The sequence below is a fragment of the Apteryx rowi genome, unplaced genomic scaffold, assembly GCF_003343035.1.
Source record: "Apteryx rowi isolate R43461 unplaced genomic scaffold, aptRow1 scaffold_450, whole genome shotgun sequence".
NCBI classification, from domain to species: Eukaryota; Metazoa; Chordata; class Aves; order Apterygiformes; family Apterygidae; genus Apteryx; species Apteryx rowi.
The window spans coordinates 454,657-476,581 of record NW_020450706.1 but is presented as its reverse complement, the minus strand read 5'-3'; the positions used below and the strand labels follow the sequence as shown (position 1 = coordinate 476,581).

Below are 21,925 nucleotides of genomic sequence, written 5' to 3'. Positions count from 1 at the left end.
TGGGGGTGCCATGCTGGGGACACTGGGGCGGGGGTCCCCAAGGGGGCTGCGTTGGGGTGGGCCGTGCGGGGCCGTGCTGCGTTGGGGTTGTTCGGTTGCTGGGATGGAGGGACGCCCTGTGGAAAGCATCGCTGAGGAGCACGGAGTTGCGCGTTGGGTCTGGGGGGTGCTCTGGGCTGATGTGGGGTTTGGGGTACCCTGAGGAGGGGCAGGAGGTGTCCTGGGGAGCTTAGCTTGGCAAATGGATGCACTGGGGTAAATGGTGCCTCAGTGGAGCGTGCGTTGAGGGGATTACAGGGGAGTGCTAGGACGGAAGGGGTATGTGAGGACAGTTGGGTGGACTGTGCTGCGGATATATCCTGGGAGCTGTGGTGAGGCAATGGCAGGGAAGAGGGTGCTTGAAGCTGTGGCAGTGTCTGTCGTTCAAGGGAGGTTCCTTGATCTGTCTGGAAGGCACGGCTGGGGAAAAATTGTGGGGTTTGCTGATGCAAGGAGGGGCTGGCACACTTTGAACGGATTGATGAGGTGCAAGGAGAACTGCAGACTGAGGAGATAAAGATGAAGGTAGTTTTCGGGAGAATAAGCCAGACTCTGGGAACCTTGAGTTAGAGCTGTTGTGTTCTTGCTTGTCCCAGTTGACCAGTGGATGAGAAAGCACCGCCTGCCCGCTGTGCTACAGCAACCCAACCGCCCTGATTTTGCAGAAGCGGATGTCTGACCATCCTGTAGGCATGGCTCACTTGAGGGAATTTGCCAGCCAGGTAAGTGAGGATTAAAGACTCGTTTTAAACTCTTGCGTCGAGAGCAAACATGACGCTCCCAGCAAATAACTTTTTGCCACTGTTTCTCTCTTGCACGTGTCTCATTGCTCCTATTAGCTGATTGATCTCCTGTACAGAGAGGGGATTCTTGTCCCAGTGCAGTGCTCCTCTCTGAGGGTAACTTTGCTCCTCTTAGGGGGAGAGGAATCATTGTCTCTCTGAGTGTTTTTTAGGAGAGCTGGGCCAGAAATGGGATCAGAAAAGCTATGTGTACAGACTGAGGCAGACATGTTGTATTAGAAGCGTTCACAGTAGTAACCTGGGAAAAATAGTGCCTGTAACCTTAATGCCTGAGGGGTAGCAAAATCTGGTGCTGAACATGTATCTCTTCTGAGAGAGATGTCAGCCCCAGTGGATGTGGTTAACTCCTGTTGTTGTGAGGACATTTTCCTAAGAGGACATGGAAGGATGATGTCATGACTTGGGACTCAGAACTGAACCACATTAACAGTGTTGACTTGAGCCTCGTTTCTTCTGAAATTGGTTGTGGAATGCGTTTGATTATTGGCAGATGTCAATACTGAATATAGATTTTTAAACCATGTTTTATGAGAATTTTGGCATTTTTCTGTTCTGTTCCCAGATGTAGAATTAAACACTAAAAGCTTTAGTGGTTTGAGATGATGCTTTCTCCAAGCCTTTTCAGTATAAAATTGATTGATTTGCAGTGCATCTTGGTTTGCATGCTGTCTTTYGTATAAACTGTTTCCCCAAACAGTTGTGGAATTAAATGCAAATATAGAGCCTGAATGAGTCATAATACAGGGAGAGAAATGAAAGGAATAGGCGAGGACGCTGTCTAGTTAGGGCTGGAAAAATTTGAAGTGGCTGAGTTCAGTAGCTACAGAGAAGGTTCCTCTTAAGCTTGTAGATAAGTAGGTAGGAGAGTAGAGCTGAAAGAAGCCGATAAAACCAAGGAAGATAATTGTGAATAGAGTAGTAGGGAGTTAGTAAAATTGTTTGTGGATGGATTTATGTAAATACCAACAAGCTGTCAGTTTAGTTGCAATGAGCTTTTTATATACAGCGTTCACTGATAAGCTTATCAGAGCTCCAGGGCTCTAACCTCTTAACTTATTACATAAATATCATGCATTCTCAGATTCTATCATACCATGACTCTCCATCTGGTCCTGGAATAGGAAAGCAGTCTCTGTTGTCCACTCCTTGGATCTCTTCAGGAATCCTGGATGAGACCTTGTAATCTGTGCAGTTGAGRCTTGCTGGAGGGCAGTAGGAATTGTGCTGAAGTTCTGCTCACCTAAATTTAGAGAACAGTGGGGAGGTACTGTGAAAATCARGAGACTATAGGACTTGGATTGGGATGTCAGAGGCTTGGCTTAGCTTGGATTCCCAGCTCTGCTGACATGCTGGATTACCTTGGGCAAGTCACTAAGCTGCTTTACCTTCGTGCTTCCATTTCCCTGCCTAGGTTGTTTAGGCCTTCTTTTTTTTGACTGCCCTTTGCTGTGTATATACAGCACAGTGGGCCTCCGGTCTTTGTTGGGAGCTCTATCCACTAGAAGATGTATTTGCTTTGCAGGATTTAAAGCTGTGAGCTGAGCTCTGATTCCAGTTTTGCTGCTCCTTATGTGACCTAGAGAAAGKCTCTCAAGTTCTCTGACTCAGTAATGTTTCGCTGCCTTGAAGCAAAAGAATACTATCTGTGAAGCAGTTTCGCAGTCTCAGGCAAATGATTATATTTGTATTTCAAAGTGTTGCTTGCTACAGAAACTTAGCTCCTTAGCTATACTCTAGAAGTTCAAAACTGTCTCGGATTCAGCCGCTGAAAAGAGTTGTGTACTAATTTCATATGGACAGGGAAGCTTTCAAATGTTTCCAGGTACAAAGCTGATTTCCCCAAAGAGAACATAGCGCTGCTGCAAACATCTCAGTGGCCCAAAGGTTAGTATGTAGGATGCAACGTGCAGAAATGCTGGATGGGAAGTTGGGAAGCAGAGGAGGGAATGAMGGAAAGGAGGTCAGTAGCTGAAGTCCATTAAAACCAACTTCCTCCTTCAGCTGTGTGCGTCAGAGGAAAATGATGTTGATTTGCTTGGCTGCTTGGAAAGTTCTGTAGTCAGAAGTAACACTAAACGCTGTAGTTTCATATAAATCTTTGGAGACTGTCAAGCTCCAAGTCAGCTGTAATTCTTAAAGTAATGTGGCCCAGACAGACTTGACATCCAGACTTTTGCCATACAAAACAGTGCCTACGATCCTGACCTGCCCCAGACTAAGAAACTCTCCTTTCCAAATGGGTATAAGCACCTCTCGGTGTTTTATGCCGCAGATGCAGGTGTGACTCTTGCTCACGATGCTGAATGCAACTCTTCCAAGAGTAAGCTGGAACAAAGCCAGAAACGGCCCAGAGAAAAGATCTTGAGGTGGTTCAAAGGGCATTTGTTTCTGTTGCCAACATATAGCTTATCTTTCCAAGTAGTAGCTTTGAAATGAGGGTGGGGACTTTCCCTTCTTTGAAAGCTTGAGGGTGTCATGTCACCGACTGCCTGTCTCTGCAGCTGGAGGTAGTCGAGCTGCCAAGCCCACTCTCTCCCCATGGAGCAGCTGGTGTTGCTGCCAGGCTTGGCTCATAACACGCTGCGATTCTTAATTCCTGATGTCTGCGGTTGCTCCGTTTTAAAACACGATGCCATCAGTCATGGTGGCAAACACCCACACACCTGTCATGAGAGAGCATCCTTCTCTCCTGTTCTGCTGCTGGGAGGTTAGATGCAGGAGGGGAGCAGTGGAGCGTTACTTAGCAGCCTGTCCTCTCCCTCCTCATATTTGTTCTCTCCCCTTCCTGCACGTACAACCAAGATAGTGGGGTTTTTGTGCTCTCCCACCAAAGCTTGTTCATGCCTGACTCTGAGCCATCTCTAGTGCCAGACTGCCCTCAAAGGGGAGAATCACCATGAGGCCTTTTGCTCCAGAACTGCTGGGTAATTGCCAGTCAGTCAAGCCAAAAGGTACGATGASGTGAACATCCTTAAAGGCTTTATGAGTTGTAGGACAGGGGGCAGCAGCAGGTCRGCTAGCCTTTCTGTCTGTGGTCTGGAGCTCCATTTTGCAGCCCTGGTGGGCTCTGTGAGYGTGGAAGGAAATGGAAAGATCCCAGGCTGGTAAGCTCTTGCAGAGCTGCCAGGTGCTAATAAGTTTATTTAGGCTGGCAAGCTCACTTATGCAGGTGTGAAACATTTCATCTGGAGTCTATTACCTTCTCCTAACGAAGTTTGTCTGATCTGTTTGGGGCTGTGCAACTCCAAAACGTGGATTTGGAGCCGGGGCAATTCTTTGACAATAAGAGTGGCACTGAGATCACTTGCTRTTCAGAAAAGGGACAGATCCTGCTTTTTACACTCCTCAGCGCACTGTTCAGCAGGTGCAAATTTATTGGGGTGGGGGAGAACTGGGCTACACAGAACATGTTATTTTCTTCCCCTGCCCTTCCCCACATTAATACCCCTGAGTGTGGCGGTGTGCTTCTGCTCTTCTGATGGAGCTGTGCACTTGCAGAGCTGGCATATTCCTGACATGATTGGATCTGTTCTGCTGCCTGATTGAGTGCTAAGGGTTGTAAACCCACAGATGTGAACATTTGTTCATCCGTGGTGAGTTACAGCGTGGCAGCTCAAACAGGAGCTGTTTTTAATAGACGAGAGCTTCTGAACAGGTATCCTGTGGATCAGCATAATTTTATCAATCTAGCTTGTYGTGGAAGGTCAGGATTGCTCCCACCAAAATGCCACCTGGTAATGTCTTCTGCGGTGCCCACAATGTGTGGTTTCCTTTCCTTGCTGAGCCAGGTGCTTCARGGAGATGGTCCTTCCTCTCTTCCTTCTCCCTGATGCGTGGAGTAGCTGGTGGTGTAGTGAGTGGCATTTCTGCAGTGCAGTGGGTCACTATGCAAGGAAATGTCTGGGCCACCCTGCTGTAAGTTGGTCCAGAGATGGAAACTGCTCTTGGCCTTTTGCGAGTCTGGATCAGCCAGAGGGTTGTTCTCTGCTGCAGTCGTCGTTCTCATGTTGTCTCCTGGCATTTCTCAAGTTCAAATCTTCTTCCTTCCCTTCCCCCACTCCAGTCCCTGCTGTGTCTCCAGTTCTTTCCATCTCTGCGTTTCCCCTTCAGTCCGTTTCCAGCATGTTTGTTCAATGTAGAGCCTGTTTGGGTGTTGCCATGGACGCACAGGGATATTTGGTTATCCTTCTGTATCTTGGATTGGCATGCACGTGGAAATCCTCTTGAGTGAGCCGAGTGTAAAGCTCGTCCTTGCCTCGGCCTGGCTTACCCCATTTAGCCATGCGTTGGACACAGAAGGCAAACAGCCAGTAATGACTGCTTGGCTTAATCATTAAGCAGCACCTAATGCTGCTCAGTGATGGCCTGCTGCTAAAACCTGGTGTTAGATGGAAAAATGCAGCAGCCCTGTTCTCAGATAAAATCTCTGCTCAGCTCAAGGTCCTTGCAAGGGAGCGGTCCCTTTGGGTGACGTGTCTGAGGTGAGACTGAGAAGCTCTGGGTGTGGAAAACTCCCTGTAACAGCTTGGCCACTTCCTGTAGATCAGACCACGTTTTCCAGATTTTTTTTTTCTTTTAACTAATTTTTAAGAAAGGCAGAAATTCTAATCACGAAAAGCCTTTTAATAGCATGAAGCAGAGCAGGACCTCTGGGTCTGCAGCTGGGCAGGATGAAATGGCGTCAGAAAATGATTCTGGCTTCTTCCCTTTCTCTTCCACATTCCTCTTAAGAAAGTGTTAATTTTGAAGCCTGACTACTGTTAGAGAGTCATTATTTCTCAGATGATCGCCACGTTAGCAGCTTCCCAGTTGGTGTGCTTTATCTAATGAGGGTAATGTTACTTGCTTTTGCATCTGGCTGTGCCAATCAGAGAAGCTGTTCCAGAAGAGCGAGTCTGTAGATGGAGTGTCCGTTCAGCACTTCTGTCTCCCCTGGGACAGTYGGGTATCTGGGCTTCTTGCTGCTGACCTTCTGAAAGACGGGAGGCTCCATGTGCAAACATCTGAAGAGCGCTGGGCTGGATGCAGCCTGGAAATCAGGCTGCAGAAGAGCAGACTGTAAATTTGGATTGGTGTTTATGTTACTGGAGTATTTCATGCTCTGAATAAGTAAGGAAGAGAGCAAATGTACCACACTAAAATCTTTACAGGCAGAAGAGGAGACTGGGGAAACAACCCTGTGAAGGTATGGTGGCCTCTTCCTTGCTCACTCTGCTGTTTAAAAGGCAGCTGGTTTGTGGACACTTTGCCTGCCTTTCTGTTCAAGTGTGAAGAAGTGCTTGCTAATCAAGCTGCTTTGGCATTAGTTTGGTGCCCGCAATTGTGCTCCAGATCAAATCTGTCCTGTCCCAAAAGAACCGACCCTTTCTTTAGGGATGCTTGTTGACATCCTGCTTCCCAGTATCTCTCCCCTTCCTCCCCCACCAAGGTCTGTAGGGACAGAAAGCCAGTGTAAAAGATTTCTTCAGTTCTTCTCACCTTGGGTATGCTCTRTGCATTTCAGCATGGGAAGACCATTTAGGATATATGAAGTTCAGGTGGATTAAAAACAGAGTAGAAACATAGAGGGGGAGTTGAGATGAAAATGATGACGTCTGGGTATGCATGATGCTCTGTAAGCTGTTATGTGACTTACAGATTTTCTTCTCTGCCTTCTGGTTTAGCACTCTAGGGTGGACCCTGAGGAGCTGTTCACTAAGCTGGAGCGGATCGGCAAAGGATCGTTTGGTGAAGTGTATAAAGGGATAGACAACCGCACCAAGGAGGTGGTTGCCATCAAGATCATTGATCTGGAGGAGGCCGAGGATGAAATTGAGGACATTCAGCAGGAGATTACAGTGCTCAGCCAGTGTGATAGTCCCTACATCACCCGATACTACGGCTCCTACCTGAAGGTAGGAGACACTGCTGAGGGGCAAAGCCGTGGCAGTTCCCTTGCCAGCAGTTTGGGGGTGGGGCAGGGCTCTGTATGGATGCTGCAGCAGATAGTGGGGAAAGGTACCCAATCTATAAGGTTTGCTATGGCAGCAAGAACAGTAATGGCTTTGCCCCCCCCATTTGTGTGGTTTTAATATGAGACAGCTTTAACACGCTTGCAAAGCAYGTGGAAATGAGGTGTTCAGCACAATGTGGTCCCAAGAGCAGGGCAGTTTGGATAGAAAATCTTCCATTGAAAAGACAGGCCCCTGCCCAGTTTGACCCTTCTTGAAAGGAAGTTTGTGRAATGCTTTTTGGAAATACTGTGGTTTTAAGGTGGCATCACTGATGGCTTTATGTCTCTGGGAGGATCTAGACTGTCTCTGGAAAGAAGAGGACCTTGAAGCTGTATTTTTGATCTTGTGGTTGTGTGATGCTAGTTCTTTTCTCCCGGATATAACCTGTCACCAGTTACTTTTGGGAGCCTGGCACATGGAGATCTTTTTTGCTAGGAAGGCGGAGTAGGCTGTTCTCAGGGGAAAGGCTCCTATCTCTGGTTTCTAGTGGGAGCTCTGAGCACACCCTAGCAGAGCCCAGCTTTCCCAGAGCTCCTCAGCATGAAATACTGCTGCCCAAAAGCTGAGCTGCCCTCTAYGCAGTGCTGTTCATGTTGTCTCTGCCTTGGAGAGGCTGCCAGACAGCTGGTTATTTCCAGCGGATGGCTTGAAGCATCTAAGCCCGTTTCACTTCCACTGCAGGCTAGGCTGAAGGAGGGTGCAGGGCTGCACCTGCAAACGCCTGCCAAGGACTGGAGCCCTCTTGCACTAATCCCTGCCTTGCAGGGGAGCAGGAGCCAGGGAAGAACGTATTGAGGGGTTGAAGAAACAATAAAAAGAGGGTCAGAGTCTTTAGAGGAGTGCTGGGACAAATGAGGTGGCATCTCTTCCACTGAGAACAGGGTTGRGAATCCTTAATGGAGGCCATTAGTGGTGATCAGAAGCAGCATCTGCATGCCCGCTGCTGGAGGTGTACGTAACATTGGGTCTGGAGCAAAGCAATTCTTAGGCTTTGGGGATCCTGATGATTCCTCACATATTTTTCAAAGGCCTTTCAAAATGCATTTTCTCAGCCTTCTAATGAAAACATCAAGAAAGCTGTGGTTTCATGGACCGGCTGCATATCTCTTATCAGGACTTTGTGAACCTCAGCCTGGGAATCCCTTTGGGGAGTAGGAGAGTGTTTTGCTGATCTTCCTTTCAAGTTGGCAGCCCTGTTACTGAGATCAAAGGCTGAAAAGCTCCCGTCATCCCTGGTGTTGACAAGCTGGAGATGTGCTAGATGGCTTGGAGTGATGTTGCACAGCTCTAACCTGTGAATATGCTTATCTCTGTGGGCTGTGTAGTCTGGTGCCTGTAGTGGCACTAAGCTTGCTCAGATAAAACTGGAAACTGAGAGAAATGTAGTGGGACAGGTCCCCTGTTGCGATGCTGTGTCAGCATCAAGACAGCCAGCCAGGAGCTCTGTCCTTAAGCCTCTGAGAGCTGTAGGGTGCAGCACCTCTCTGATCTGTCTTGTACAAAGCCACTCATGCATCTTGCTGCCTTTGGGGTGCGGTTTAACTTTTCTGCCTGCTTTTATTTTTGCCTTTGCTCTTAACTTGGGTTCTTGCTTGCAGGGCACTAAACTGTGGATAATCATGGAGTACCTGGGAGGAGGTTCAGCCCTGGATTTGGTAAGTACTTGGTAAGCTCTGGTCCCCGAAAAATGTGGGCTGGAGCCTTGATCTGTGAAATGTCCGTAAGCTAGACGCTCATTTGCCACATGCCGTCTTTCTGACAGCCCTGCTGTCGGAAGGGAAGGCAGTGCAGGACAGACATGCTGCTTATTTGTATGCCAGGACGGAGGAAATGTTTGCACTGAGCTCGGCTGTCAGAGCTCTCTTGTCCAGTGTGCTCGGCTGCTTTACAAGAGAAAGCCAGGGAACTGCAATGTGACAACGGCCAGTTGTTTTTGAGCAGTGCAAATCCCTGTCTTGCCTAACCAAAGATCTGTCCCCCTAAAGAGTTTGCAGTGTTGCTTGGTCCCTTTGTAGCACTGAGTTCAGCAGGGCCCTGGTCTGTGACCAAGGTTTTCAAGTGCTTGTCTAACAAGCTACATCAGATTTTAAGGGAACACAAATGCAAAATGAACAAAGTTTATTTGGCAAAGTTCTGCTGTRCTCTATTCTTTAGCATGGAGTGTGCTTTTCTCGTTGGGACAATAAAGCGTGTTTTTCCAGAGCAGTAACCAAGGGCCTGTAGTGAAAACTGCTGAGCCTGCACTGACTTAGAGGAAGGGTGTAGTAGGGGCCTGTCATCAGCAGAAGTCATCTCGGTGTCAGGGCCTCAATTACTGCACTGAGAAGGCTGGACTTGTTTAGAGTAGAACTGATTAAAAGGAGAAAAGCTTTGATACTAATACCCTGTTACTCCACAGCCAGAGGGTAGAAGCTCTCTCCGGGCTGTTGTGGTAGCTGAAATTCAGCTTTTGGACGCTAGCAAAGAGGCTTGAGCAGGAGAAACTAAGAAGTTCTGTTTGCCAATATATTTCCAGGCYGAAGCAAGAGACAAGCTGCTGTTGGTGGGGCATGGTTTATGTTGTGGGTGGCAGGGAGGGTACAGGAAGCCTTTAATAAACGAAAATCCCCCAGAGTTTTTCCATTTAAAGATGCCAGGTGCAAAGCCCAGTGTTCTGCTTGCAGAGTGACATGTGCACCAGCCTGGTGCAGCAGGTGCTTCCTGCAGTGTCTGACGTGCTTGGCAAAGGTTTCCATGTAACAAACAGAGAGGCTGGGAAATCTAAGGCGTCAGTCACCCTTCAAGTCAACTTTTTGCCCTTTTTCAGCTAAAGCCTGGACCTCTGGAAGAGACTTACATAGCTACTATCCTGAGGGAAATTCTAAAGGGCTTGGACTATCTGCACTCTGAGAGGAAGATCCACAGGGACATCAAAGGTAAGAGTGGAGAGCTCAGCCCTTTTTCTTGTAAGGGATGTTCCAAACATGGCTTGAAGTATTATACAGGAATAGCCTGAACGGTTTCAAAGGCTGTTTTTCCTGTAATGCATTGGGTTGCTTGCTTCTGAATCTGAAACTGTTCATTTTATTGCAACCCCTGTTTTTGATGGTTTTAGTCTGGGTTATGGGTAGCAGTAAGGATTTATAGCTTTTCTTTGGCATTTGTAGTTTGACTAGATAGAGGGATAGAGCAAAGGAGTTAGTAGATGGTGCCCTCAAACATCTGCTGACTCTCCTTGGCTATGCCTGGACATTTGCTTTAGTGTGCTGGACCTTAAGACTGGTTAGACACAACTCGCCTACAACTTATTCTGACTGTGAGCTGTCCGCCTACAGGGTTTACAGTCCTAGAAARTCAGGGCAGCTCATGTCATCTTGTCCTACTAATGATTTTTATAGCTACTGGCCCTGTGCAGTGCAAAGAGACCTGGTCCCTGCCTCCCAAAGAGCAGTCTCGCTCCGAGCAAAATGAAACGGAGGGAAGCGGGAGGACAGTGCTGTGAAGACGTGGCCAGTGTTGGATACTGACTGCTCTGCGGGAGGTGATGTGAACAAGCAGAGCAAAGAGACTTCACGCAGGGAGATATGTAGAAAGGAGTCTGTTGAGGATGTGTGACTGCACGAAAAACTTYTAGTGCTAGCTGTGCAGGACTGTTGACTGGCAGCACTCTGTGGAAACGCTGACTGTTTCCAGGTAGTGTCTCTCTCAGGATGAAAAGTCCTGTAAAAATAAGTCTGAGCAATGCTGCTCTCTTAAGCCAAGTTAGCAGGAACCAGTACAAGACCAGGACTTCTGAGCTCTTTAGAAAGGTCTGCTGTTTAATCTGTACTGAATGCTGCTCTAAAAGAAATCAAGACCTTTTGAGGTATCTTGGGTTGAAATCCTCTCTCTTCTTGTGAAGTGACCAGAAATTCACTTCACAGCTAGTCCTGTCTGGTCTGTGGTACCCAACAGAGGTCAGAGCATGGGAATGAATCTGAAGCTGGAAATCCAAGCTAAGGATTTTCATGGAGTAAAAGAGGATGTCACAGTGAGGTCCTTTCTCAGGGTTCAGTTCCATATGGGTTGCAGATGGTTCAGAAACCAGTGGACTTACACCCATTTGTGTGAACAGCTGCCAACGTACTGCTTTCGGAACAAGGAGATGTGAAACTGGCTGACTTTGGAGTGGCTGGACAGTTGACAGACACCCAAATCAAGAGAAACACCTTTGTTGGAACTCCGTTCTGGATGGCACCAGAGGTCATCAAACAGTCTGCTTATGACTTCAAGGTGAGCTGGGAGCAGGAGAAGGGTAGTTACTTGATACTACTATAAATTATATAGTGCTAGGATTAATACAGAGGTTGGAGATGCTTGTTGCAAGAATGATACTTCCCTATTATGGTTCAGGGTCTGCAGGGAAATTTGTCTATTAGACCTAAAACACCCTGTCTGATTTTATGTAATAGGCTCTTCAGCTATATAAAATTTTGTGCTTTCATGTTGCAGAATTGCTCCTTGCCGTCCTCTGCAGTCACTGTTCTTGCTCCTCTCTCAGGCAGATATCTGGTCCCTTGGAATTACAGCCATTGAACTAGCAAAGGGAGAGCCCCCGAATTCTGACTTGCATCCTATGAGGGTTCTCTTCCTGATCCCCAAAAATAACCCTCCGACACTTGAGGGACACCACAGCAAGCCCTTCAAGGAGTTTGTGGAAGCCTGCCTCAATAAGGATCCTAGATTTGTGAGTATTGCCGTCCACMTCTGAATTTGGGTAGCATATTTCAGAGGCCAAAGATTCCTTAGCAGAAAGACCTCTTGGTGCAAGGCTGCTGGAGAGCAAGCAGTACTGCGTTTGCAGAATGGAAGGGCAAGCCCGGCAAGAATTAAAGGCAGTGCACTTGTGTGTTTAGTACACAGACAGTGCCATATGTAGCATGCTTTCCTTATTTGCTCCAGAGGCCGACAGCTAAAGAGTTGCTAAAGCACAAGTTCATCACACGCTACACCAAGAAAACCTCATTCCTAATGGAGCTGATTGACCGATTCAAGCGCTGGAAGTCAGAGGGCCATGGAGAGGATTCCAGTTCTGGTGATTCTGACATGTATGTACATATGTTGCATGGAGGGGTGCCCCGCTGCACTCTGCRCCCTGCGTAGCTTGCTGCAAGCAGTTTAGGTCCTTTTCCCCAACTGGGTGGGAAATCTTATGTCAGGACGGGGAGACCTGTGAGCATCTGCTTGTGAGAGTAAAGGACTGATGCCTGAAGAAATAGCTTGTTACCTCCTGTTCAGTGGGACCTGGAACTCTATTCTAGTCTCCCCTGTGGAGTCTCTTTCAGTGTGAGGAATCAAAAATACCGATAAGAAACATCCAGTCTGTGCATCACTAATAAAACRAGGCCCTTATTGCCTGCATTTTATGCACATTCAGTGTAATGCGTTGCCTTCCCTAGAGCTACAGGCTCTAKTAACGGTTGTGTACGTGGGTTCGTGTACATTCGTGTGTAGAGAGCTTCACTACTGATGTGGAGGATAAAGAGACTATGAAACTCAGGTGAGAAAAAGGCACTTCTGTTACTGTTTGTTGCYGGGCTAGTATGACAGAGCTTTGCTTTATCTATAGTGGCGGAGACTCAAGTGGCAAATGACTCTGGGAGGTTGGCCTGGAACACCTTATATAAGCCTGACTCCTGAAACTGTGCGCTTGGGATCTTGAAATTCTCATAATTTTAACCAGCAGTTGAAATGACACTCAAGCTGGTTGGAGTGGAAAGTATTGTCCTTGGTAGCCATAGTGACTCGGGAATGTGATCTAGTTCTTGGCTCAGATCTGCGTGGTGCTTCATATGGGCTCTAGAGACTAGAATGKTTTTTCTCTAGGACTTTTTTCTGGGGTAGGGAAGGGCCTGGAGCCCTGTGGTGGTATGCTGATCATGTGAGGGAGAGCTTATGAATATGGGAATGCATGGGTAAAACATCCAGTGTGTGGAGCTGCTGCTTTGCCTTGACCTCCCCCTTTGTGTTTCCAGTGATGGAGACACAGAAGATGGAGACCAGGGTCCAATCTGGACGTTCCCACCAACTATTCGCCCCAACTCCTTGGGCAAACTGCACAAAGGAATGGCTCTTCATGGTTCCCAGAAGGTCAGTTTGTCATCTGTTCCTTCAAAAATAGACTGAACTAACACAAGCTGGAAGGTCTTGGGATAGCTACCAGTCACTCATGTTCTATCTAAAATTGACTTTAGTCTGGTATCGAGCTAGTGCCCCAGAAYTGCCTCTTCCACATCCGTGGGGTACTGCAAGCTGTGGCTTTCCTGAGACCTGGTTGAGGGCGCTGTGATCGAGGTGCTGTGAAATTATCAAAAGTTTAGCATTTCATGTGTCTTGGGAGCCTTTGCCTGTGCTTGTAACTCCTTTGTGTGTTACTTTCTAGCCTACTGAGCCCATCAAGAGGCAACCACGGTCACAGTGTCTCTCCACACTTGTTCACCCAGTCTTTGGGGAGGTGAGTAGGACCTTCTTGCTGTCTGCAGTGGTTGGAGATGAAGAGGGACCTGGCATGGCTTTGCAAATGGGAAGGATTCTGAGAAGGGACTTGGGGCGAGGTACCTAGTAGGGTTAAGGGGCTGTAAAGCACTTGTGTCTCTGTTCAGAAGTCTATGCAGTATGATCAGAAAGTGAATATGCTCCTGGAGCTCCCTCTCCAAATCGCTTGTGTTCCTGGAAGCATAGTGTTGCTGTGTTGTCTTCAGGCGAGGACGAGATACAGGAATACCTGCTTCTTATCTGTGCCTTAGGCTTGCTAATGCCTGGGCGACACTGGACTTCCACTGTCCCTGGACTTGCCTGTCGCTGTGCGTGCTCCCTGCTCTGATGCCTTCTGCAGCTCCTCCCTGCCATACACAGCAACCCGCAGCAGAGTCGCTGAGGAGAAATCTTTCTTGATGTACATGGGTTAGATCTGCAGTTGGCTTTCRCAATTACTAGGCCATCTTTTTGATTTATAGATGTCTGCTATTGCTAGCATGCCATGGCTAAAAAACTAGCTACATATGACCTGTAGAAAGTAGATGGAGAAAACAGGCTTGGAAAATCCAGCCTGTTTCCCTGCCTTGTATTCTGGGTGGGGATGAGGAGTTAATTTTAAAAACTACCATTATTAGTCARCCTGGTGGCATTTTAAGGGAGGAGAAGATGACAACTGCAAGAGGCTATAGGCTTTGGTTGCTGTTTCCAGCAGGAGAGTAGGAAAGGAGGTACCRCTTGGGAAGAAGCAGCTTACGCAGGTGCTGTGTGTCAGGATCCTCTGTGCTTTTCCTTAGGGTGCTGGGTCACAGAGACCCTTTCTCTGGTCCTGATGGGTTGCTCTGCTCAGGATCCTGATGCTGCTCCAGGGGAGGCCAACCACAGGCCTGTGCTTCTTCAAGATAGTCYCTGGACTTAAACTCTTCTCTTGGGTCTAATGCTATATGGAAGGAGGATTTACTGCTCAGTGTTGACAGCAGAAGTCATTCTGAAAAGCAGACATTTGATGCTCTTTAGACAAGATTGCTTTGGAAATTGAGAATTTAACTAACTGGCCTCTTCTGTGCTCCACTGGACTTGAGGTCTGGAGGCCAGTGCATGCAGGCAGGTCTCATAGACCTAGACCTATGAGATAAAGATGGATAAGGGTATTGCTAGTTCCTGATGCAGACAATCCRTTCATGCTGCATGACCGCTGACTTCTGGACTTTGGCCCTTTCTGGTTAGGAGCCTTCTGGGGAGAGGATGCTCAGAGCTGTGGGCCTGTTAAGCCAATGAGTGCGTCTTTGGGCTGCTTCTTAGCAACCTTGCTGTGCCAATTCTAGGCATGAAGTGATGTTTGTGGGGGGGCCTTTCATTTCTGCTAGCTTGACTCACCTGCCCCAAATTTGCTGACCCTTCTTTCCTTTGATTAGAGTTCCCTGCTGACTCTGCTGACCCCACTCCCATGGTCAGGTGCAGAGGAGGTTCTGAGCAGTTACGGAAATAACCTGTGCTTCTGAGCAGATTAGCAGGGGTTTGGAGAACATTTTCCTCCACATCCTGCAGGAAAGCTACCTCGCTGCTTGTTGCGCATGTTTTTCTTTTCAGTTCCAGAGTTTCCTATCAGCAGCAGGCTTTCTCCTTGCTGTTGCATTAGGGGCTCTTGAATGTGCCAAGTTTTGATCACCACTTTCCATAAGAGGGCTGGAGCTGGGCTTTATGAACTGAGGTCTTAGTGAGATGCTGTTTACAGTCTTTTATATGCCTTCCCTGCATGTGCRTTATTGGATGTTAATATTGCAAATGACCCATGCTGGAGTACAGGTGTGGGCAACTATGCAGCTCTGGAAACCTGTCTGTTAAAGGAGAGGCTCTGGGTAAGGTATTTGGACCTGTAGGACTAAGCAGTGAATAAAAGCCAACCCTTAAGGCTTTGTACAGTATCCAGTGAATCCTGCTAACCTCCAGAAAGCTCCTCCACAGTAGAAAGCAGCAGGATGACACAGACTGCTCACATCACAGGCTATTGGGCAAACTAAAGGTTGGTGGCTTGGCATCAAAGGATGGAGGTAAACTAGCAGCTTGTAGAACAGACCCCATGTCTCTTCTTGCTTCCATGAGGCAGGCAGTCTGTGATCAGGTAGAGCTCAAAGCAAATCCTTGGCCTTGGTGTCACGACTATTTTTGGCCTGAGCAATCTGCGTCCTCGGTGTAGTTGAGTCGCCCTTCATCCCTGCTGCCACTTCTGAAGGAGCAGAGAAGCGTGTGAGCTGCTTACGCAGCTGAGGCTTTGTGCTAGCGAGCAATAACCCTGCTGAAGAGGCAGCAGCGCGGGGACGGTTCCAGCTGGGGATCAGCATTCGCATTGTCCCGCATCCTGCCGCGGCAGAGAAGGTGAATTCAACAACACGAAGTCTGATCCTAGAATTGCAGACAAAGACCTGCGAGGCTTGTGTAAAGCCCCTTAATCGGTCTAGCCTAATGGGAGCTTAATTGAACTGGACAGCGGTTAGCTGGCAGACATTGCTTGTTCAGCAGAAGGCTTTGCTTTTCGTGCAGCTCGCTGCTTAATGGTGTATGCTAAGGAAGGAGCYGCTCGAGCGAAGGAGGTGGGGAAATGTAAGCAGACCCGCAGTTGCGGAGGCCCGGTCAGAGCACGCTAACAACGAGAGGTGCAAAGAGGCTTTTCATCTAGGTCTGATGCTGCGCTCAGAGGTCTGGGTGTGTGGGCTTCGTTCCCCTTTTCCACCTGGGGAAAGCTCCCTCTTGGGGATGACACTGTGGTAGAGAGTCTGTAGTGTGGCAGCAGCCTCCCTCTGCCTTCAAGCAACTCAAACTTCTTATTTTTATTTTTTTTTGTGGCTGCTAAAAGTGGCGGTAACGCAATGCCAGTATTATATTTTCTGCCCTACCGGTCTGGAAACCTGTGATGTGTGCGTAAGGGTGCTAAGCTATTCTTAGCAACAGCGATGACTGTACTGGTTCAGATACAGCTGCAGTAGAGCTCTTTGTTCTGTAGCTACGTCTGGGTTTTCAGGGCTGTTGATCCATTACCATCACTTAGGTTGTCTGAGAGTATTTCAGAGCCTCTTTATTAAGGACTCTAATTGTTAATTAGTACCCAGAGAAAGCCTGAAATCCAGACACTGGACTTCCGTCTTCCCAACCTACAAAAAGAAAGAGCCCTGATTTTTATGTTTTTAGGAAGAGTGTGGTTGCCCTCCTGCATACTTGGGGTATTACTCGATCTCCGTGCTGCACTGCATGGCTGGTGCTTTCTGCAGTGAGGTGAGGAGCTAATGCGGTGTTTCTGGGTTGCAGCTTAAAGACAAGCACAAGCAGACTGGAGGCAACGTGGGAGCTATGGAGGAGCTGGAAAATGCCTTCAGCTTGGCTGAGGAGTCCTGCCCAGGCATCTCTGACAAACTGATAGCACACATGGTGGAGCGGGTACAAAGGTGAGTGTCCCCCACATTGTGAGCTGGGGTGGAGCTGGCAGTGAACTGAACCGTTGCCGTACTGCCTAGCTATGTTAAAGGTTGGTACTGAGCAGTCAGAACACCCAAAATATGAATACTGACGACAGCTGATCTAATAGTCCTTAAGTCACTTCTTCTAACTGCCTTTCATGCAACAGAAGCAGTTCTTCCTGCCCTGGGAAGCCCTTTCTTACACTAAACAGGTTTCTATAGCGTAGGGGAATGTTACAGAGCACAGAAAGATGCTGCTACCTACCTTCACTTTACATATGACATCCTGGTTGTCCCATTACCCGGGTAGCGGACACTCAGCAAAATGTTGCTGAGATCACTTCTGGACTAGAGAGTATCTGTTTCAGTGCGAGGAATGTGCTTTAAAGCACCACTTGCAACCAGTTGCTTTGCTTACCCAGGATCAGGTAGCAGGTACTTAATAATAAATCAGTGAAGGAGTATAGTCCAGTATAATGAAGTTCTCTGCTGCTTAACAGGTACTACATCAAACTTGGCTCCGCTACTGGCACCAAGTGAAATCTGTGTAGTGTAGATAGCAATGTCAGATCCTGCTCACAAGTTTATCAGACTTTATTTAACACTAATTCAGCTTCATCCCCATCACGGCCCTTAGCAGGCCATCCTGAATCTTCCCCTTTCCTCAGCAGTCAAGAAACCTTACTTCCAGCCTCCTGACCAGTGAGGGGCCAAATGTTAAGTGTTCTGCTGTTTATATGACCAAAGGAGCCGTTCTATCCTCCAGCTGCTAATGTAAATACAACTCAATCTTTACTCCCTTGAACCAGGGCTTTCGAAGCATCTATTTTTGATGACTGATGGCTTAGTTTGTGGCTYGTAGCTAAAGTGGCAACCTGATGCTGTCAAGCAAAAAGAAACCTTAGATATTAAGGGCAAAAAATACTGGCCATCCTTAATGACTTAGTAGCAGAAGGCCTCAAAGCTTTCAAGCAAATTTGCCATGGGTCTCTTTAGATCCCTGACGTAATAATCACTCAGAGCACGAAAGGGAACGTTCCTGTCTGAGCTGGCTGCCTGACAGAGGTCGCAGAACTTGTGCTGGTGACTCCTGCAAAGGTTTTTATCCTCTAGCTGAGTGAGAGATACTCGCACGGATATGCTTTGGGTGACTCTCTGGATGACTGCAGCACAGCTGTTTCAATGAGTATCATTTGTTGCTAGCAGCTTAGAAATGGCAGTACCGGAAAATGCATAAGCACAAGGGACTGACACCGTTCTTTGGAGGTTTGTTTCTTGCTGTAGAACGTTAATGCTCAAAACTTCTTGTTAGCCTGTCCTAAACTTGCATTTAAAGGTGTGGAGGAAAAAAAAAAGCCACCTTCTCAGCTGGTTTTCCTTCCAGAGACTTACAACTTCATCTAGAAAACRGAGAGTTGGGATAGGGGAAAACACATGCAGACTTGCCCCTTCATCAGCAGGCGCGCTGGTCGGTACAGCGCGTGTAGGCAGTCTTTCAGGGTGAGGACTCAGATGGATAGCAGCGACCAGTTCCACTCGTTCTTCTTTCTTGCAGGTTTTCACACAGTCGGAACCACCTGACTTCTGCCCGCTGACACCTACGTTCCCTGCTGCTGTTTTGAGGGGGGAGAAGGATTTTTTTCCRGCTTCATAAGAACTACATAAGAACCCAGACCACCATCTACTGTTGGATGTAACATTGTGTTACGGACTCCAGGACATTTCAGAGCCTTCATATACACGTGTTTCCATGATAACCCAGGGTGGGGTTTGCAATGCAAGTACAATTTAGACCTTTTGCAGAGCCCAAGATGGGCGGTCTAATTGTTTTTACAATGTACTCAATGCAGTTTTTAATTGTTTCCCTATGGATGTATCCATTTTGGCTTGGTTTGATTCACAGCTTATTATAGGTAAATGCCTGGCTGCTGGAAAAGAGGGAGAGTCTCTTCTATTCAGATACGTTTCAAAGGCAAGTCTGATGGGTTTRGCCTTCTGCCCATTCCAAAGAAGTGTTTGTGAGCAGTAATGCGCAAGTGAGGTATGTCTGCAAGCTCTCCACGCACTACAGCCTCTGGGAAAGTTAGAGCAGCGCTCTAATTGTTCGAGAGGATTGTTTCAACTCCTTCACACACTAGTAAAGAAAAGCTTTCAACTACAGCAGCAGTTAAGCTAAAATGTGCAGCTTGCTGCTGGTCTCTCCTAGCTTGACATTTCACAGGAGGATGGGTTTGCTGACTGTGCTTCCTTTTTTGGCTTTGGGACATCATTTTGCATTAGGCCTTGGTTCATCTAATTCAGGCTACAGCAAAGTTTGCCTTGGGCCAGTACAGAGGGGCAAGGCAAAGCGGTCGTGTTCTGGTTTGAAAGGGCTGGGGAGCGGAGAGGGTTCCTTTCCTTGTTGCTTTCTGCAGCTGAAGTGGCCAGATATGTGGCTTTTGGCAGCCCTGATCTCTAAGCTGAGTAGCCATCCTGCTGTGTTTGCTCAAATGTTGCAGAAGGGGTTAAAAAAAGGGGTTTGGGGGGGGGGAGGGACTAAGACAACCAAAGGCACTGACAGGGCTTCAGTTCTTCAAAAGGCAATTCTAYATTTCAGAGGGTTTTGAGGCAAAAAAACCCACCCTGTCCTCTACAGGAAGATAAAARTTAGCTGGCAGACAGCAGTGGTGTCCATGTGTTGCGGTTTGGGTAGCAAAACCACGCTGGGCCCCCATCAGCTTCCTCTCAACTTTCCCCTACTGGCTCTTCTCAGAGTTTGGGAGCTAAACTCACTGAAGCCAGGGCTTTGCTCCAGTTGACAAGGTGCGTTGTTGCTTGCTAGCAGAGAGATTAAAGCATCTACTGATGTATTGCCTGCTTAAGGTATTCCAGTGGAGCCGTCCCAACTAGCTTTGCTTTCTGTATAGTACTAGTTTCTCAAGCAAGTCTTTAATTCAGGTTAATGTACAGATCTTAAATCTATACTTTAAAGGTCTAGAAAAACAGCTGTAGGATCATAACTTCTGACAGCGAGTTGCTTAGAGAACTCTCTAACTGTAAAGACATTACCATTAAGTCAGCAAGATTTTAGACACCCAGAGCCTTCTGGCTGGGTGTTTGTGAATGATGTGGCTCGCCCGAAAGCCGCTGAGAACAAAAGCGAGAGCTGTTCAGCATTTTTTTTTAAAGATAGATAGGCCACTTTGTTAGTGAAYAAGGTTTGACTTGTGTTTTTTTCTTCTTTTTGGTACTTTGAWTCAGACCTGGCTCAGAGGGAGCGTATGGCCCCCCATCCCAGCGTACTACGTTCACTTTAGCTTATGCCTACCCTTTCCCCTTCCTCTGTGCTGTATAAATACAGGCTCAGCAAACACGCTGGACTCGTCCGGCAGAGAACGGGTGCTGGTGGTTCGTCTGGCTAGGGATCAGTGGCGGAGTGGTGTGTCTCCRGGTCGTGTGAGCTATCAGAGCCTGTATTTGTATGAAAAAACAGAACAACCCCCCCTTTTTTTTCCCCCCCCTCAGGAGGAGAAGTTAGCACAGAGGTAGGACACCTACCCAGGCGGAAGGCAGAGGCTGCAGTCTAGCAGAAAGGCAGCTGAAAGGTTCCTGCTGCTTTTTAAAGTTGTTGTTCATGACGGTAGCAAACTGTGTCAATAAGGTACCTTGTATTATTATTCTTCTTCACATGCACTGCAGTGTAACGAGTAAAGTTTTTAAAGGAAACAATGCCCACAACCTTCCTTCAGTATTCAGAGCAACAGTGGTTTTAGTTTTTAAAAACATTGAAAGGGAACTGCCACTTTCAATAAAGTAACAAATCAAACGCGGTTTGTGGAGCTCGTTCTTACTAGGGAAATACTACTATTTGCTCAAGCTGCGGTTTCTTTGCCTTCTGCTTGGTCTTCCCTGATGCTGGTGCTGGGTTTCTGAAGCAGCCGTGTGACAGCRTTCTGCTGTGCGGTGCCTGGCAGCTCTAAAAAAATGGTGGTCCCCTAAAACTGCAGGCGGCCAGGTGTCGTCTCCTGGAAAAAACAGCTCCGCGCTATGCAGGATGCTGCCGAGGCCTGCTCCGAAAAGGAGGGAATGATGTTAGGCAGCAATTTTTTTGACTGCTTGAAGGAACCCTCCCTGCCACGAGGGAGGGAGAGGCTGGGGAGCGCGAGACTCGGAGCTGCAGTYGTCTCTTTGCGCGAGGAGGGAATTCAGTGGAAGGTGTGTTACGTTAATCCTTCGTGCGGAAACGCGCTGCTGTTAAGCTAGGCTTGCRCTGTCTCCCAAAGTGCCGCTCTGTTTAACAGTGTGGTTTTTGCTGGATTCCTTTTTAAAGATCTGTGGGATTCAGACTTAAGTTCCATCTTGACAGCTGACAACCGGATACCTCTGCCTTCCTCTCCATTACAGGAGAGACATCTAGGAGATTCCATTTCAAGTGAGTGTTTAAAACYGGGTGTATGACGTGTTTCTGCCTAGCCAAGGACTAAAAAATGAGGCTTACGGTTAGTTCTTTGATCAAGCTGTGCAGTAGTTTGTCAGCTGCTTTTCCTTGGAAACAAGCAAACAAAAAGGTGGGGGGCAGAGATTGACCAAAGTACTTTTGAATGTGCTTTTTTGGAATTTTTTTTTAAATGACGCGTGCTTGCACTCACCTTTGCCCAACATACTGTTGACAGAATAGCAGGGAAAACTGCTAGTGCTCATCAGGAAATACAGCTTTTTTTAAAATGAAATGAGTATATTAAGCGAGGTGGTCTCAAGCGCATGGGTTCATCTCTCCCTTAGTTTGTGTTCTGGTAGCAAGAAATAATTGATGATTACGGACCACTTGTATTCTGTTCTTTCCTAGTGCTTTTGTTAAGGTAATCGCTAGTGATGGTAGCAAAGACGGAACATAATCCTGCACAGTTCTGACAAAGGAAAAATCTTGACCTACTAAACTATAATGTGGGATTTCAGAGAAGAACTGATACGCCATTGAAATCTTCCTCAGTTTGAAAGCTTGCCAGGGCRAGAGGTAAGCAGTTTTGCCAGCAGTAGTGAAGCCTCTGGCTTATAGTCCGTGTTCCTGCACCTTAAGCRCATGCGCATTTGCGCTTTATTTTCTCTACCAGAGAAAGAAATTTTGCTGCTTTCTGTTGTTCTTGGGTTTTGGTCCGCTGGCACCAGA

At 47.5% G+C, this 21,925-nt stretch overlaps 1 protein-coding gene across 2 annotated transcripts; it reads left to right on the top strand.

Moving 5' to 3' along the window:
* Positions 1-440: 440 nt before the first annotated feature.
* STK25 (serine/threonine kinase 25) lies at positions 441-20,589 on the top strand. 2 transcript variants are annotated; one of them, XM_026077389.1, is made up of 12 exons: positions 454-761; positions 5,714-6,027; positions 6,506-6,736; positions 8,434-8,490; positions 9,642-9,750; positions 10,929-11,086; positions 11,355-11,540; positions 11,756-11,901; positions 12,829-12,943; positions 13,236-13,307; positions 16,631-16,767; positions 18,335-20,589. In XM_026077389.1, the coding sequence occupies exons 2-12, from the start codon at positions 5,968-5,970 to the stop codon at positions 18,372-18,374; spliced, it is 1,311 nt and encodes a 436-aa protein (XP_025933174.1). In that variant the 5' UTR covers positions 454-761; positions 5,714-5,967; the 3' UTR covers positions 18,375-20,589. The 2 variants fall into 2 exon arrangements, with proteins under 2 accessions (XP_025933175.1, XP_025933174.1); XM_026077390.1 differs by lacking the exon at positions 5,714-6,027 and having other exon boundaries at positions 441-761.
* Positions 20,590-21,925: the final 1,336 nt, after the last annotated feature.

Excerpts from the sequence above, each read along its gene's own strand:
- STK25 (XM_026077389.1), top strand. The coding sequence starts at position 5,968 with ATGTACCACACTAAAATCTTTACAGGCAGAAGAGGAGACTGGGGAAAC. Across the intron at positions 6,737-8,433 it reads ACTACGGCTCCTACCTGAAG|GGCACTAAACTGTGGATAAT; the intron begins GTAGGAGACACT and ends TCTTGCTTGCAG. Across the intron at positions 16,768-18,334 it reads ATGGTGGAGCGGGTACAAAG|GTTTTCACACAGTCGGAACC; the intron begins GTGAGTGTCCCC and ends TCTTTCTTGCAG.